Below are 14,170 nucleotides of genomic sequence, written 5' to 3'. Positions count from 1 at the left end.
CCAGTGGGCCATGGTAGCTTATTTTAGATAAAAAGGTTAATAGGTAGAGCTTTAGAACATATAATGTTAAAATATAAGCAAATCTCTACAAATTTTTTTTCTTTCAATGGTAATTTCTTTCTATTTTTTAAATTTAATTTTTAGATGTTTGCCATAGGGCATGTACACTTGCTAGAGAGAAACAGAAGGAAAGCAAGAAATGCCCCCTACCCCCGTGGGGATGGCCACACTACAATCGCATCTCCATTTTCCTTTCAGAATTTTGGACATGTATGCACATACTCCTGGCGTGAGTTCAAACCATTGGGTCCCAGACTCAAACTGTAGTAGGCCATGTGTGTGGCCAATGCCTTAACCACCCATCATCTGTTGACCCCTTTCCAATGGTAATTTTGAGAATTAAAAAGTATGTTGGGAACCAGCAGTTAGCGTAATGGCTATGTCACTGGACTCCCACGTAGCCGACCGTGGTTCACGTCCCGGACCCGGTGGCATAAAACTCACGCCGGGCGCGTGTGCGTGCGTGCCCAAGATCCTGAGAGGAGAATGGAGGAGAAGGGATTGCGGCGTGACCGTCCCCCCTGGGGGGTGATTTCTTGCTTTCTGTCTCTATGTCTCTGTCTGTCTGGCGAGCGCACGTGCCCTGTAGCAAAAAACCTCTCCAAAAATAAAAAATAAAAAGTATATAAAAAGAGGCCAGCAGGCATCATGGTGGTTCAGGTGCTGGACTCCTGGATAGCTAACAGTGTTTCAAATCCTGGACTTGGGGCAGCTTGCTTGCTTTCTCTCTCTCTTGCTTTATCTTGTGAGCATATGTACCGTATAACAGATTTAAAAATAATAATAATGAATAAAATTAATTCTTTGAAGAAATATATAAAGAAAACCTTTGCAGATTTGAATCTAGATGTTCATTGTATCTGTTCTCTGTATTACTTGTAATGTAAGTAATCTCATGATTATGAAACTGCTTTATTCTTCAGGGTTGTTTTTAAGAATTTTTAAAAATTAATTTCATTTATTTATTTTTATTTTTATTTGACCAGAGAGGGGGAGAGAGAGAGAGAGAGAGAGAGAGAAGGAAACTGAGAAAGCAGACTGTCAGGTCTGGAACTCGAACCATGGTCGGCCATGTGGGAGTCCAGTGCCCTTAACCACCACACCACCTGCTGGCCCCCATTCTTCAGCTTTTAACCTCACCTGGTTTCATTATTACTTGCATTTCCTGCCATTAGATTTTTATATTTTCAACTTGTGGAAGCGTTGTTAAATAGTAATGTCTAACTAAATGCTAATCTCTTAACTCTTCTTGTTTTGCATCATCATGTTCTACAATTTATACCATCCCCTTCTAATCCTACATATTTATATATACACACTCTGTAGTTTGATCTTCTATTTGTATTATAGGAATTAAATTAGGATCTTGGGCTGTGGTAAGTAAATTAGTTGCCTTATTTTATCTATATTTGCCTTAAAACTAAGTTTATAAAGGATTTAACTTGGTGAAATGTTTACATAATAGAATTTTAACATTTTAACTGTTTCTTTTTTGTTTTAAAGAAACTTGGTGAAGATGAAGAGGAGCTATCTGAATTACAGCTTCGTCTTTTAGCTCTTCAATCAGCCAGTAAAAAATGGCAACAAAAAGAACAGCAGGTGATGAAGGAAAGCAAAGAAAAATTGACTAAGACGAAAACTGTACAGCAAAAGGTTAAAACCAGTACAAAAACACATTCAGCCAAAAAAGTTAGCACTACAGGTGATTATTTTTGTTAAATTCTTAAATTGAACTTATATAATAGTATAGTTTCTACATTTTAATTTATAAAGTTGAATTTGGGCAATAATAGGGCTCTAAAACGGAGTATAATCTGACAGTAATGGAAATTAGCAGAGCAGCTCTGTATTTCTCAGTGGTCATGAGAGTAATTTGTAAAACTTTTGTTTTATTTTATCCCCTATAAATTTTTTTTTTTTTTTCTGGGAGATTTTCGCTATAGGGCGCGTGTGCTCGCCAGACAGACAGAGAGAGACATAGAGACAGAAAGCGAGAAATCAATATATTTTTTTTTTTTTTTAATTAAAGCTAAACAAGCTTTGCGGCAGCAGCAAACAAAGGCCTGGAAGAAACTACAACAACAGAAGGAACAGGAAAGACAGAAAGAAGAAGATCAGCGGAAACAAGCTGAAGAAGAAGAGAGAAGGAAAAGAGAAGAAGAAATTAGAAAAATTCGAGATCTCTCAAATCAGGAGGAGCAGTACAATCGATTCATGAAATTGGTTGGTGGGAAGAGGAGATCAAGAAGTAAAGTAAGGAATGCCAAAATCAAACAGTACTCATCTCCAAGGGTCCTTATATTATTGTCTTATTTCATAGATAGAGACAACTAAGAAAAGCTATACAAAAATCCTACATTTGACAGAACTTACTATGTAAATAAGTCTTGGGGGAAAATTAACAGGATATAATTGGGAATATGTCTTTTTATGGTTACAGACATTAGAAGTAGCAGTGAACAGAAGACAAATTATGGGTATCAAAGACTGCTTTTAGCTTTTTTATCATTTTTCTCTTTAGAAGAAAGTAAGATTACTAAATTGTGAAGACTTAATTCTAAAAATGTCTGTTTCTTATGTATATGCACAGAATTTTAGAGTTTTTCATTGCTTGGCAATGTAAAATGAAAGGTGTGTCATTATTAATTGAAATGGAATGTTTTAAAGCTTTTAAAATCATTATATAGTACTTTATTACGTGTGATGATTTTGTATGTGATTATTAATCATTTATTGAACATTTACCATGTATAAATCATTGATAATGACTGAGTGAATCCTGCTTTATGATTGGTATCAGGAAGTAAATCGAGAATTTTTTATTGACAGTTTTTGGAATTTTGAGCTTTGACAAAGCAATATTTAATGTGCTAATCAAGAATAAAGGAATACTAATGAGTAATAGTTCTTTAATCAGGGCAAGTTAGGTTTGCTGAAACAATGAATATGATAAATTCATAGTTTGAATTTTTTTTTTCTTTTGGGGAGAGCTTTTTGCTATTGGGCGCATGCGCTCACCAGAAAGACAGAGAGACACAGACTCAAAGCGAGAAATCACCCCCCAGGGGGATGGCCAGCCGTAATCCCTTCTCCTCTATTCTCCTCGCAGGATCTTGGGCATGCACGCACACGTGCCTAGCGTGAATTTAAGCTACTGGATCTGGGACTTGAACCGCAGTCAACTACATGGGAGTCCAACGACATAGCCATTACACCAACTGCTGGTCCCTTGAAATTTTTTTTAAGAGGCTCTTGCCTTAGGGCATGTGTACTTGTGGGGGTGGGGTGGAGGGGGAGACAGACATTGAGATAGAAATTGAGAAATCACCCCTTCAGTCAGGCCACATTACAGTCCCTTCTCCATTCTCCTAGGATCTTGGGCATGCACATTCCTACACCAGTGTGATTTTTCAAGCCCCCAGGTCTGGTATTTGAACCATAATTGGCCATGTGAGAGTCTAGTGACATAACTGCGTCACCATCTACTGGCCCCTATAGTTTTAGAGAGATTTTTGCTATAGGCCATGTAGGCTTACTGGAGAGACAGAAAGTGAGAAATTATCCTGCGGGGTTTGGCCATGCTGAAATCCCTTCTCCTTCATTCTCTTCTCGGGATTTTGGGCATGGATGCACATGTGCCCAGTGTGAGTTTTAACCCGCTGGGTTTGGGACTTGAACTGCGGTTGACTACATGGGAGTCCTGCAATGTAACCATTACACCATCTGCTGGTTCCACCAGTAGTTTGAACTTTTAAATAACACTTTGATAGAGCTTTTTTCTAGATAGAAGTATATTATTATTATTATTATTTTTTAAAGAAATATTTTATTTAACTTCTTTTATTTATTTATTTTAATTTGACCAGAGAGGGACAGAGAGAGGGAGAAAGAGAGAAAGCAAGCGACCAGGTCTGGGACTTGAACTGTGGTCGGCCATGTGGGAGTCCAGCAATCTTAACCACCATGCCACTTGCCAGCCCTAGAAGTATTAAGTTATTTATACATTACTATTTTATCTCTGGATAGGTTTTGATAGTGTATTCTTTTTTAAGATGATTTATTTATTTACTTATTTATTTTAACTTGACCAAAGAGGGACAGAGTGAGAGAGAGAGGGAAAATGAAAAAGCAAAAAGCAAGCTGCCAGATCTAGAAATCAAACTGCGGTTGGTCATGTGGGAGTCAAGCACCGTTAACTATGACAGAAAAAGAGAAATTACCCCACAGGGAAGATGGTAATGCTGCAGTCCCTTTTCCTCCATTCTCCTCTTGGGATTTTGGGCATGCACACACATATGCCTGTCGTGAGTTTTAAGCTGCTGGGTCCCTGACTTGAACCGCAGTAGACTATGTGGGAGTCCTGTGATGTATCTATTACATCATGTGCTGGTCCCTCACTATAACTTTTAATACTGTTCTTAGAAAATAATTGTCAATTCTGGGACCAGTGGGTGGCGTGGTGGTTAAGGCGCTGGACATTCCCACGTGGCCGACCATGGTTCAAGTTCTGGACCTGGTGGCTTGTTTCTCAATTTCCATCTCTCTCTCTCTTTTTCTCTCTCTGTCTCTCTATGATCAAATTAAAATAAATGACTTAATAAATGAAATTAAATAAATATTTTTTTTTTTTTTTAAAAAAAGAAAATAATTGTCAATTCTTTTGTGATTTGTAGTCCAAGAATAGCCTAAGACAGAAAATGCTTTGAAACTAAAATAAATGTGTAATCTTAGTCTTCAGATCCTGACCTGAAGAGATCCTTAGATAAGCAACCTACAGATAGCGGAGGAGGCATTTATCAATATGACAATTATGAAGAAGTTGCTATGGATACGGATAGTGAAACCAGTTCTCCAGGTATGAGTCAAAACTTGAAATATTAGCATATACACAATTTTTAAATAGAGAATAGCCACTTAGATACCCAGAACTTAGAACTATGTAATGAAATTAAGATTTTCTGATGGATTGTATAATTGCATACTTTATTTGGTATTGTAGCTACTTAAAGAGCAAACCTTACATATGTAATACTAACCTTTATTCCCAACTATTCTTGAAAGATAGAATATAAATATTTAATATATAAAAAAAGTATTATTTAAACTGTTAACAATTTGATCTAAAAATTGAAGATTGTAGGAAAGAAGCGGACACTGACTTTGAAAAAAGTAACGAAAAGAACTTGTTCTTGGGACGAGTAGTTGGCGTAATGGTTGTGTCACAGGACTTCCATGTAGTCGACCGTGGTTCAAGTCCTGGACCCGGTGGCTTAAACTCACGCTGGGTGCATGAGTCCAAGAATAGCCTAAGACAGAAAATGCTTTGAAACTAAAATAAATGTGTAATCTTAGTCTTCAGATCCTGACCTGAAGAGATCCTTAGATAAGCAACCTACAGATAGCGGAGGAGGCATTTATCAATATGACAATTATGAAGAAGTTGCTATGGATACGGATAGTGAAACCAGTTCTCCAGGTATGAGTCAAAACTTGAAATATTAGCATATACACAATTTTTAAATAGAGAATAGCCACTTAGATACCCAGAACTTAGAACTATGTAATGAAATTAAGATTTTCTGATGGATTGTATAATTGCATACTTTATTTGGTATTGTAGCTACTTAAAGAGCAAACCTTACATATGTAATACTAACCTTTATTCCCAACTATTCTTGAAAGATAGAATATAAATATTTAATATATAAAAAAAGTATTATTTAAACTGTTAACAATTTGATCTAAAAATTGAAGATTGTAGGAAAGAAGCGGACACTGACTTTGAAAAAAGTAACGAAAAGAACTTGTTCTTGGGACGAGTAGTTGGCGTAATGGTTGTGTCACAGGACTTCCATGTAGTCGACCGTGGTTCAAGTCCTGGACCCGGTGGCTTAAACTCACGCTGGGTGCATGTGTGTGCATGCCCCAGATTTCAAGAGGGGAATGGAGGAGAAGGGATTGCGGCTGGCCATCCCCGCTGTGGGGTAATTTCTCACTTTCTGTCTGTTTGTCTGTCTCTCTCTCTCTCTGTCTTTCTAGCGAGTGCATGCGCCCTATAACAAAGAACCTCTCTCCCCCCCCAAAAAATGGAACTTGTTCTTTATATCCAAAATTCTACTTTAGTCCAAAAAAGAAAAATATTTTGTACTGTTAGGATCATACCTCCTTCCATTGCTGATTCTTTTTAGGAATTTGGATATGGGAAGTGTGTGAGTGGCATTTCCAAAAGGCTGCTTGGAACGGTACTTCATTAGTTTGCATAGCCTACAAACTGACTTTGATGGCTGAAAACTTGCTTTTGTTGATGTTCCAGGGTAATTGGCTGTGAGAGATCCATTCTCTCATGAATTTAAAACTGATAACAGAATGCAGTTGCCATTTTAGGCTGGAGTACTTACTTGAAAAGACTGTTTATAATCAATATATTTCTTCCTTTGGTAGTACTTTGAGGCCAAATCAGAACTAGAATCCTACTTTAGTATGTCTAGAGACAAAGCAAAATATATATGATTTGGGTAATGTTTACCGAAAGCACTCATTTTCATGTTTAGGCTAGTGTTTGATTATCTTACATTATCTTATGTTCTGATTTCATAATTTAACTCCCCGTGTTTAATTTTTTTTTTTTAAAAATTGTTTATTATCATTATTTTTTCAATTTTTACTAGAGAGAGAGAGAGAGAAGAGATTGATAGAGAGCAAGTCACCTGGTGCAGTACTCGAACCACAGTCAACCATGTGGGAGTCCAGTGCCCTCAACCACCATGCCACCTGCTGGTCCCATCTGTGTTTAATTTTTTATTTTCTTCCTTACAGGTTCTTAGAGCTGATTCATTGTAATTCCTGAGTACTGAAAATGTTAATGTTCAGTATTGCTATAGAATAATTTTATGATATATCTTTTAAAATAATTTTGTAGAGGCTAGTTCTGTAGTGCAGTGATTAAGAGGTACACAGAGGAAGCTAGATCCCATATTGCCAACCAAGGTTTAAGTCCCAGCCCCAAAGACTTGAAAAACACACCAGATAAGTGGGCATGTACTCAGGATCCTGAAAAGATGGAGAATTGGAGGAAGAATTATTTTGATGTGATTGGGGAGGTCTTATAGGGGGTACTTTCTCTTTCTTCTCCTTTCTTCCCTACCTCATGTGCACACATGTGCCCTTTGTTATACAAAATAATAATTTTATTAAAAATCCTTATAGAGAGAATATACTCCCTACTCAGCTTTGTCCAAATTTAACATTTTGCTGTATTAAATACAGAGTTGTACATATGTATTTATATATATATGTATTTTTTATGAGAAAGACAGTATGTGCATGCATGAGCAGGAGTTGGGGAGAGAGAAATACATAAATAGACAGGTAGATAGGTATTTCTGACAGGGTCTTGCTGTCGCAGTCCTCTGCCATAACTTCCAAGTTAGCTAGGATTACAGGCATGGTACCACTCTTGATGTGTTTTTAGGTTGATCTATGATCCAAACCTGGGTCTCCTATGTGGCCTTGTATTGTAGCATCTGGCTGCTTGTGCCATTATGGCTGTTGCTAGATATTTATATATATATATTTTTATTTATTTATTTTTTGTATTTATATTTTTAATAAGTGTGGGCTACATGGCACCACAGCTATAAAGTAGGATGCTCTGCAAGTCTGACCCACATGGGAAGGTTCTGGGTTTGTGTCTGGAGTGTGTGTGCACCCATGATCCAGAGTGGCCAGACTTGGTGGTAGATTGTGATGTGAAGACCCTATTGAGGTTGCTATTGGTGTCTGTCCGAAAGAAAGAAATAAACTTAAAAAACGATGGAGTTAGCTAGTAGTGTGATGGTTAAGGTGGTAGGATCTCACATGGCTAACTGCTCTGATGGAGTCCAGACGCAGAGGTTGAAAAATATGCCAGGAACGTGTGCATGTGTTCTGAAAATCCTTAAAGGAAGGAGAAATGGAGGAAAACAGACTGCAACGTGATCAACTCCCATGGGGGAGGTGCTTTCTCACTTTTTCCCTTTCCTCTAGCGAAATTAAAAAAAAAAAAAAAAGGGCAAAATGTTCTAACGGTAAATGTATATTCTGATCTCATTTGGCCCTCAAATCAACCCCATGAAAGACGTGTATGTAATATGTGTATTGACTTGTGACACAGCTGGGTTAAAGATTTTCCCTGTGGTTATACGTTTAGTAGGAAGGATAACTAATCTTCTAATCTACTGTATTTTCAGTGAACTTAAGAAATCATTAAAGGCAAATTGTACGGTTATTTTTATCTATTACTAAGGAAGAAAAATATTTAGAATTTAAATGACCTGCATTAATTTTAATTATTTCAAAGTTGTTAAAATGTTAAAAAAAAGCACCTTATAAATACAGCAGCCAGTTCTTCACATTCCCAGTTCTGTTCTCTTTCATTTCCACACAGCTTAGATAGTATGGCCTCACTTTCCTTTGTTCCACCTGAAGGGAAAGTGAAGTCACCACATCGCTGTTTCCCTTTGGCTAGAGCACTTTGGCAAGATTTAGGGGAATTTTTTTGTTTTATAACTGCTTAAAAAGTGTGTTAAAAAAATATATATGGATAAATATGGGGCTGGCACAGGTAGTGTGGTAGTTAAGTCTTTGGACTTCCACATGGCCAAGTGCAGTTTGAGTCCCAGATCTGGTGGCTTGCTTTCTCACTTCCTTTTCTCTTTCTCTCTCTGTTTCTCTCTGGTCAAATTAAAATAATAATAGTAGTAGTAATAATAATAATAATAATAATAATAATAATATATAATTAAGTAAATACTTCTTTACATATATATTTTATGTATCTAAAATAGATATATATGTTTTTAGCCTTTCTGACTCTATTCCTTGCTATCATTATTAGATGATAAATGGAACTAAGTGAGTTTTGAATGTGTAAATGTCATAAAGCTCAGCTGAAAGTGAATAGCTGGCTTTACTTAATTTTTTATGCCAGGGGGCACATGTGTACACACAAGACAGAGAAAGCACCCCCCCAGTGGGGCATGGTCACACCATAATCCTTTTTCCTCTAATTAATTCTCTATCATTTTAAGATCCTGGATATGCATGTGTGCAACTGGTGTATTTTTCAAGTCCTCAGGCCAGGACTCAAACCCTTGGTTGGCCACGTGGGATCTGGCTTCCTCTACGTAGTGCTTAACACCTGTGCCATTGGGACAGACGTGACTTTATGCTGATAGCACAGTTTTAGAAGGTAGACTCAATAAATGTTAAAGATCTTTTTTTTTTTTTGAAGAAGTTTTTGCTATAGGGTGTGTGAGTGCGCATGCCAGAAAGACAGAGACAGAAAGTGAGAGATCCCCCCGCAGGGGGAATGGCCACACTGCAATCCCTTCTTTTCCATTCTCCTCTCAGGATCTTGGGAGTACATGTACACATGCCTGGCGTGAGTTTAAACCACTGGGTCCAGGGCTCGAACCACAGTTGAGTACATGGGAGTCCAGCAACATAAACATTATGCCAACTGCTGGTCTCGAATGTTAAAGATCTTATTGTAGATTGATAAATTTAATTTACTCTCCACTTAGATATATTTATATTTCTCCAAACATAAATTTCTGTATTTAATATTTAATATTACTATATTCCTGTCAAAGTATTTCTGTTATTAAACTCTTACCAAAAATTGTTTTTACAGCTCCTTCACCAGTACAACCACCATTCTTTTCTGACTGTTCATTGGGATATTTTCCTTCAGCACCATCTAATTCTTTGCCTCCGCCACCTCAGGTTTCTGTAAGTCAGAATTGATATGATTTTTAAACAAAATTATTTTGTTTCCTAGTTTCTTTTCTAAATTGTTTTGAAAAACTGACATGTAATTAGTGAATGGTTAGGTTTTAAAAGGGTTTAACAAAAACTGACATGTAATTAGTGAATGGTTAGGTTTTGGAAGGGTTTAACAATCAGAATTTCTTTCTAGAATTAGTAGCTGTGAAATATATATAATTAAATATACAGAATAAACTTGCAGGCTATCCATTTGGTAGATTTTTTTGTAGTTAAATTTTAATTTCACGTTGACTTTTAGTAACTAGTGTGTTTTCTTCTTTTTTCTCTTTGCCTCTCAGCTAGTTATACTCATAATACTTATTTCAAAGCATAATTAAAATCATCTGTTGTTTTGGATTCCTTTTTTTGGAGAATTGGAATTTAGGCACATTAGGATATTCCTAAAAAGTAATTTTCTCCTTTCCCTCTCTCTCTCTTTCTTTCTTTTTCTTTTTTTTTTTAAATAAAGGGATTTTTTGCTATAGGTCATGCACACTCGCTAGAGAGATAGAGAACAAAAAGTGAGAAATCACCTCCAAGGGGTGATGAAGCTGCAGTCCCTTCTCCATTCTCCTCTCAGGATTTCAGGCACACACACACACACACACACACACATATGCTTGGTGTGAGTTTGAAGCCACTGGATCCGGAACTCAAACTGCTATTGATGACGTGGGAGTCCAGCGGTATGGTCATTGTGCCATCTGCTGGTCCCTTTTCTCCTTCCTATACTTCTTTTTCCATTTTTTTTTTTTTTTTGAATTCTATTAGAAATACAACACCGTTGACAGGATCTCGATGTCACTGTGTATGCTGAACCAACTGGGACCATGGGAGTATTCATGCCATGCCCTGTGTTCTCAGGGAGATCTCTGGACCCAAATGGGAACCTTTCCACATGGATCTGCCTCACAGAATCACAGAATCGTGTCTTTTACTGCTGACCCACAATCCAGCCCCTTTCCTTTCTTTTTCTTTTCTTTTTTTTTTTTTTTAAAGAATTATTTTATTCATTTTCATTATTTACTTATTTCATTGAAGTTGACCAGAGACAGAGAGAGAAGGAAAGTGAGAAAGCAAGCTGCCAGGTCCGGGACTTGAACCATGGTCAGCCTTGTGGGAGTCTAGCCACCTTAATCACCACACCACCTGCTGGCCCTGAGCCCCTTTCCTTTCTATACTTTTGATAAGTACATTTATTTTAACTTGAAAGCCAGGCAGAAGGAAAACTGCCTATGGAAGCTAATTTGTTTTCCTCTAGGGAGAACTACTAACCTCCCATTTAAAAATAAAAGCAACAAACCAATCAAAAAAACTAAAGGAGTAAAAGGAAATGTGTGTGTGTGTGTGTGTGTGTGTGTGTGTGTGCGTGCGTGCGTGCGTGCATGCCCAAAATCCCAAGAGGAGAAGGGATTGAGATACGGTTGTCCCCCCTAGATGGTGATCTTTCTGCTTTCCCTCTCTGTCTCTGGAGTGTGCATGCCTCCTATAGGAAAAACTTAAAAAAAAAAAGTGGGGTAATATCTCTCAGTAGGCAAGAGGGAACCTTTCAATTTCACATCTTCTAGGAAGACTTCTGATGTCTTTCTAAGAAGGCTATAGGAAGGGAATATAACAGTGAGAGAGAAGATGGCATTTTTTTCTTATTGAAATGTTTTGGGAACTAGAAAATGAATGAACTGAATGGCAAGAGAAATATCAGAAGGTTTTTGAAGTAAAAATATATCCAAACTTGGAGATTTGTGTAAAATTTTAGTTTGTTTATAAGTAATCTGTAAAGAGCCATTTTAGAAAAATTAAGGAGAGTAATGGCAATTTCTTTATGCTTAAATATGCTGAAGTATTCCCAGAATCTCTTTTGTTGCTAGTTTTTATTTTGTACTTAAGTATATGGTTTTGTTTTAAGATCTTTAGGGGTAATAATCTAGAGGAAAAGATATCTTTTTTTTTTTTAACTGTCTACAGATTTTATTTATCAAGAAACCATTTCTTAGCCCATATATTCATGTTTCATAGTTCAGGAACATGGAACCAATCCAGTGACATTCTTTACATATAAAATTGCTTTGTACTGAAAGATACTAGCCTTCTTCATCTCAAAATCTTTCATGGAATCATAATTTCTGTAGAAATCTGCATATGCCTTCTTTCTTGGTTCAACCACAGCAAACTTAGAAAAAGCTGCAACACTCAGGGATACAAAGAATGCTTCAACAATATAAATGACAGACGTAGGGCCGATGGCCACACATCTGAGGGATTCGCCAAAGCATGGCTGTAAGCCATGGCATTTACTGTCCCTCTACACCAATGCTCTTCCCTGGCTGAAGAAGAAATGCTATAATTTGATTTTTATACCTTTTTAGGTTGGTAACTGGGGATATGAACAGGAACAGTGAAGTTTGTGTAGTTATCTTGAAAATCATTAAAGTTTTATATATTGCCCTTTTTTAAAGAATTATTTTGTTTTATTATAATTATTATTTTTTAAAATTTGCTATAGGCACACATGTTCACCAGAGACAGAGACAGAGAAGGAAACTGAGTAAGTCAGCCGTAGGTCTGGAACCCAAACTACAGCTCTGTAACCACCACACCACCTGCTGGCCCCAGTGCCGATTTTTTAAATTGCAAAAATACTACTCTTATGGTCAAATATTGAATTATAAGTTAGCTTTGAGAATTATAATACTTAGTTCATTCACTATAATTATAGCTGAAATGATAACCTAGTTTACTTTTTTCTAGATTAACACTTTTCTGGCAGTAAACATTAAAGCTGGTAAAACTCATAATGATTATTTGTTTTTTTAAAAATAGTCTATACCACCTTTGAGCCAGCCTTATGTGGAAGGCTTGTGTGTTTCTCTTGAATCTCTACCTCCGCAACCTCCTTTACCACCTCTCCCACCTGAAGACCCAGAACAGCCGCCAAAACCACCTTTTGCAGATGAGGAAGAGGAGGAAGAAATGCTGCTTCGAGAAGAGCTACTGAAGTCTCTAGCAAATAAAAGAGCTTTTAAGCCAGAGGTAATTTATATACTTGAACTTCTAGGAAATGATCTTGAGCTTAGTTTAGGGTAGTCCTACTTTTTTCTTGTTTTTTGAGATTTTTCTTTTGCTTTTGAGCAATGTAGAGAAAGTCTAATTTGCTCTAGCTTTTTAAAATGAGAGAAATTATGTTTTATTTAGAAATGTTTTATACCTGTCTCTTATTTATTTAGGAAACATCCAGTAATAGTGACCCACCTTCACCTCCGCTTTTGAACAATTCACAGCCTATGCCAAGAAGCAATCTGTCAATAGTCAGTATTAATACAGTGTCTCAGCCTAGGATACAAAATCCAAAGTTTCATAGAGGACCTCGTCTTCCACGAACTGTAATCTCGGTAAAAACAAACAAAAAATTGAGTGCTTTTTTAAAAATAATTCTTGAGAAATTTGCATAAAGTTTTACTGTCTCATCCCCTGGTTTATGGACACACATGTTTTTATACATACTTTTTATTTCTTTAATTTTTATTTATTAATGATGAAATGAGAGTAGGATGGTATCCTTATTTGAAAGCTGTTAGAGTTCGATGGTACTGTGTTTGGAAAAGTTATATATTTTGTGCTCATGAGAGCATTATGAGGGGTCATTGAAGAGTTCTTAGAAAATGTGTATTATAAATAATAAATACATGGATCTCAAAAAACATTTACACCAAAGTAAAGTCATAGTTTAGTTCTGTTTTTCCATGAACTTTATCCTTATACTGTCTTTTCTATTTTTCTTTATGTTTTTGCTATAGGGGTGTGTGTGTTTGTCAGAGAGAGACAGAAAGAGGGCAGTCACCCTTGAGGGGGAATGGGCACGCTGCAATCCCTTCTCCTCCATTCTCCTCTCAGGATTTTGGGCATGCACACACATTTCTGGTGCGATTTTCAAGCTATCAGGTCTGGAACTTGAACCGTGGTCTGCCCTGTGGGAGGCTAGTGCCTTAACCACCATGTTGCATGCTGGCTTCTCCTGTACTTTCTCATGCTTTTTCCTCATGTTCTTTTCCATAGAAATGGACCCATTTAGATTTTTCTGTTTTTGGAGTCTGTGTTAACAAATTGTAATAGCTTTTGTTTCTTCCATTTTTTATTATACCTTGTTCCTCTTTTCTAACCAATGTCTATGCTGTAAAGGAAGCATTTATTATGTTTATTTAAAGGAGATGGAAATGTGGTTCTAGTGGCTTCAAGGTAAAAAAAATAAATGGAGCAAAGCCACATTGAAATCTTGCTGCACTAGGTAAACCAGTTTTGGCCACTT

At 36.8% G+C, this 14,170-nt stretch overlaps 1 protein-coding gene across 1 annotated transcript in view; it reads left to right on the top strand.

The window, feature by feature from the left end:
* ZFC3H1 (zinc finger C3H1-type containing) overlaps positions 1-14,170 on the top strand; it is a gene marked incomplete in the record, with an annotated part of 69,337 nt that overhangs the window by 17,060 nt on the left and 38,107 nt on the right. Inside the window, 6 exon segments of the mRNA XM_014586918.2 lie at positions 1,564-1,762; positions 2,090-2,313; positions 4,792-4,915; positions 9,734-9,831; positions 12,688-12,897; positions 13,092-13,256. Coding sequence (XP_014442404.1) covers positions 1,564-1,762; positions 2,090-2,313; positions 4,792-4,915; positions 9,734-9,831; positions 12,688-12,897; positions 13,092-13,256 — 1,020 coding nt within the window.

The sequence above is a fragment of the Tupaia chinensis genome, unplaced genomic scaffold, assembly GCF_000334495.1.
Source record: "Tupaia chinensis unplaced genomic scaffold, TupChi_1.0 Scaffold000168_1, whole genome shotgun sequence".
Lineage (NCBI taxonomy): Eukaryota > Metazoa > Chordata > Mammalia > Scandentia > Tupaiidae > Tupaia > Tupaia belangeri.
This window is presented reverse-complemented; position numbering and strand designations above follow the sequence as displayed.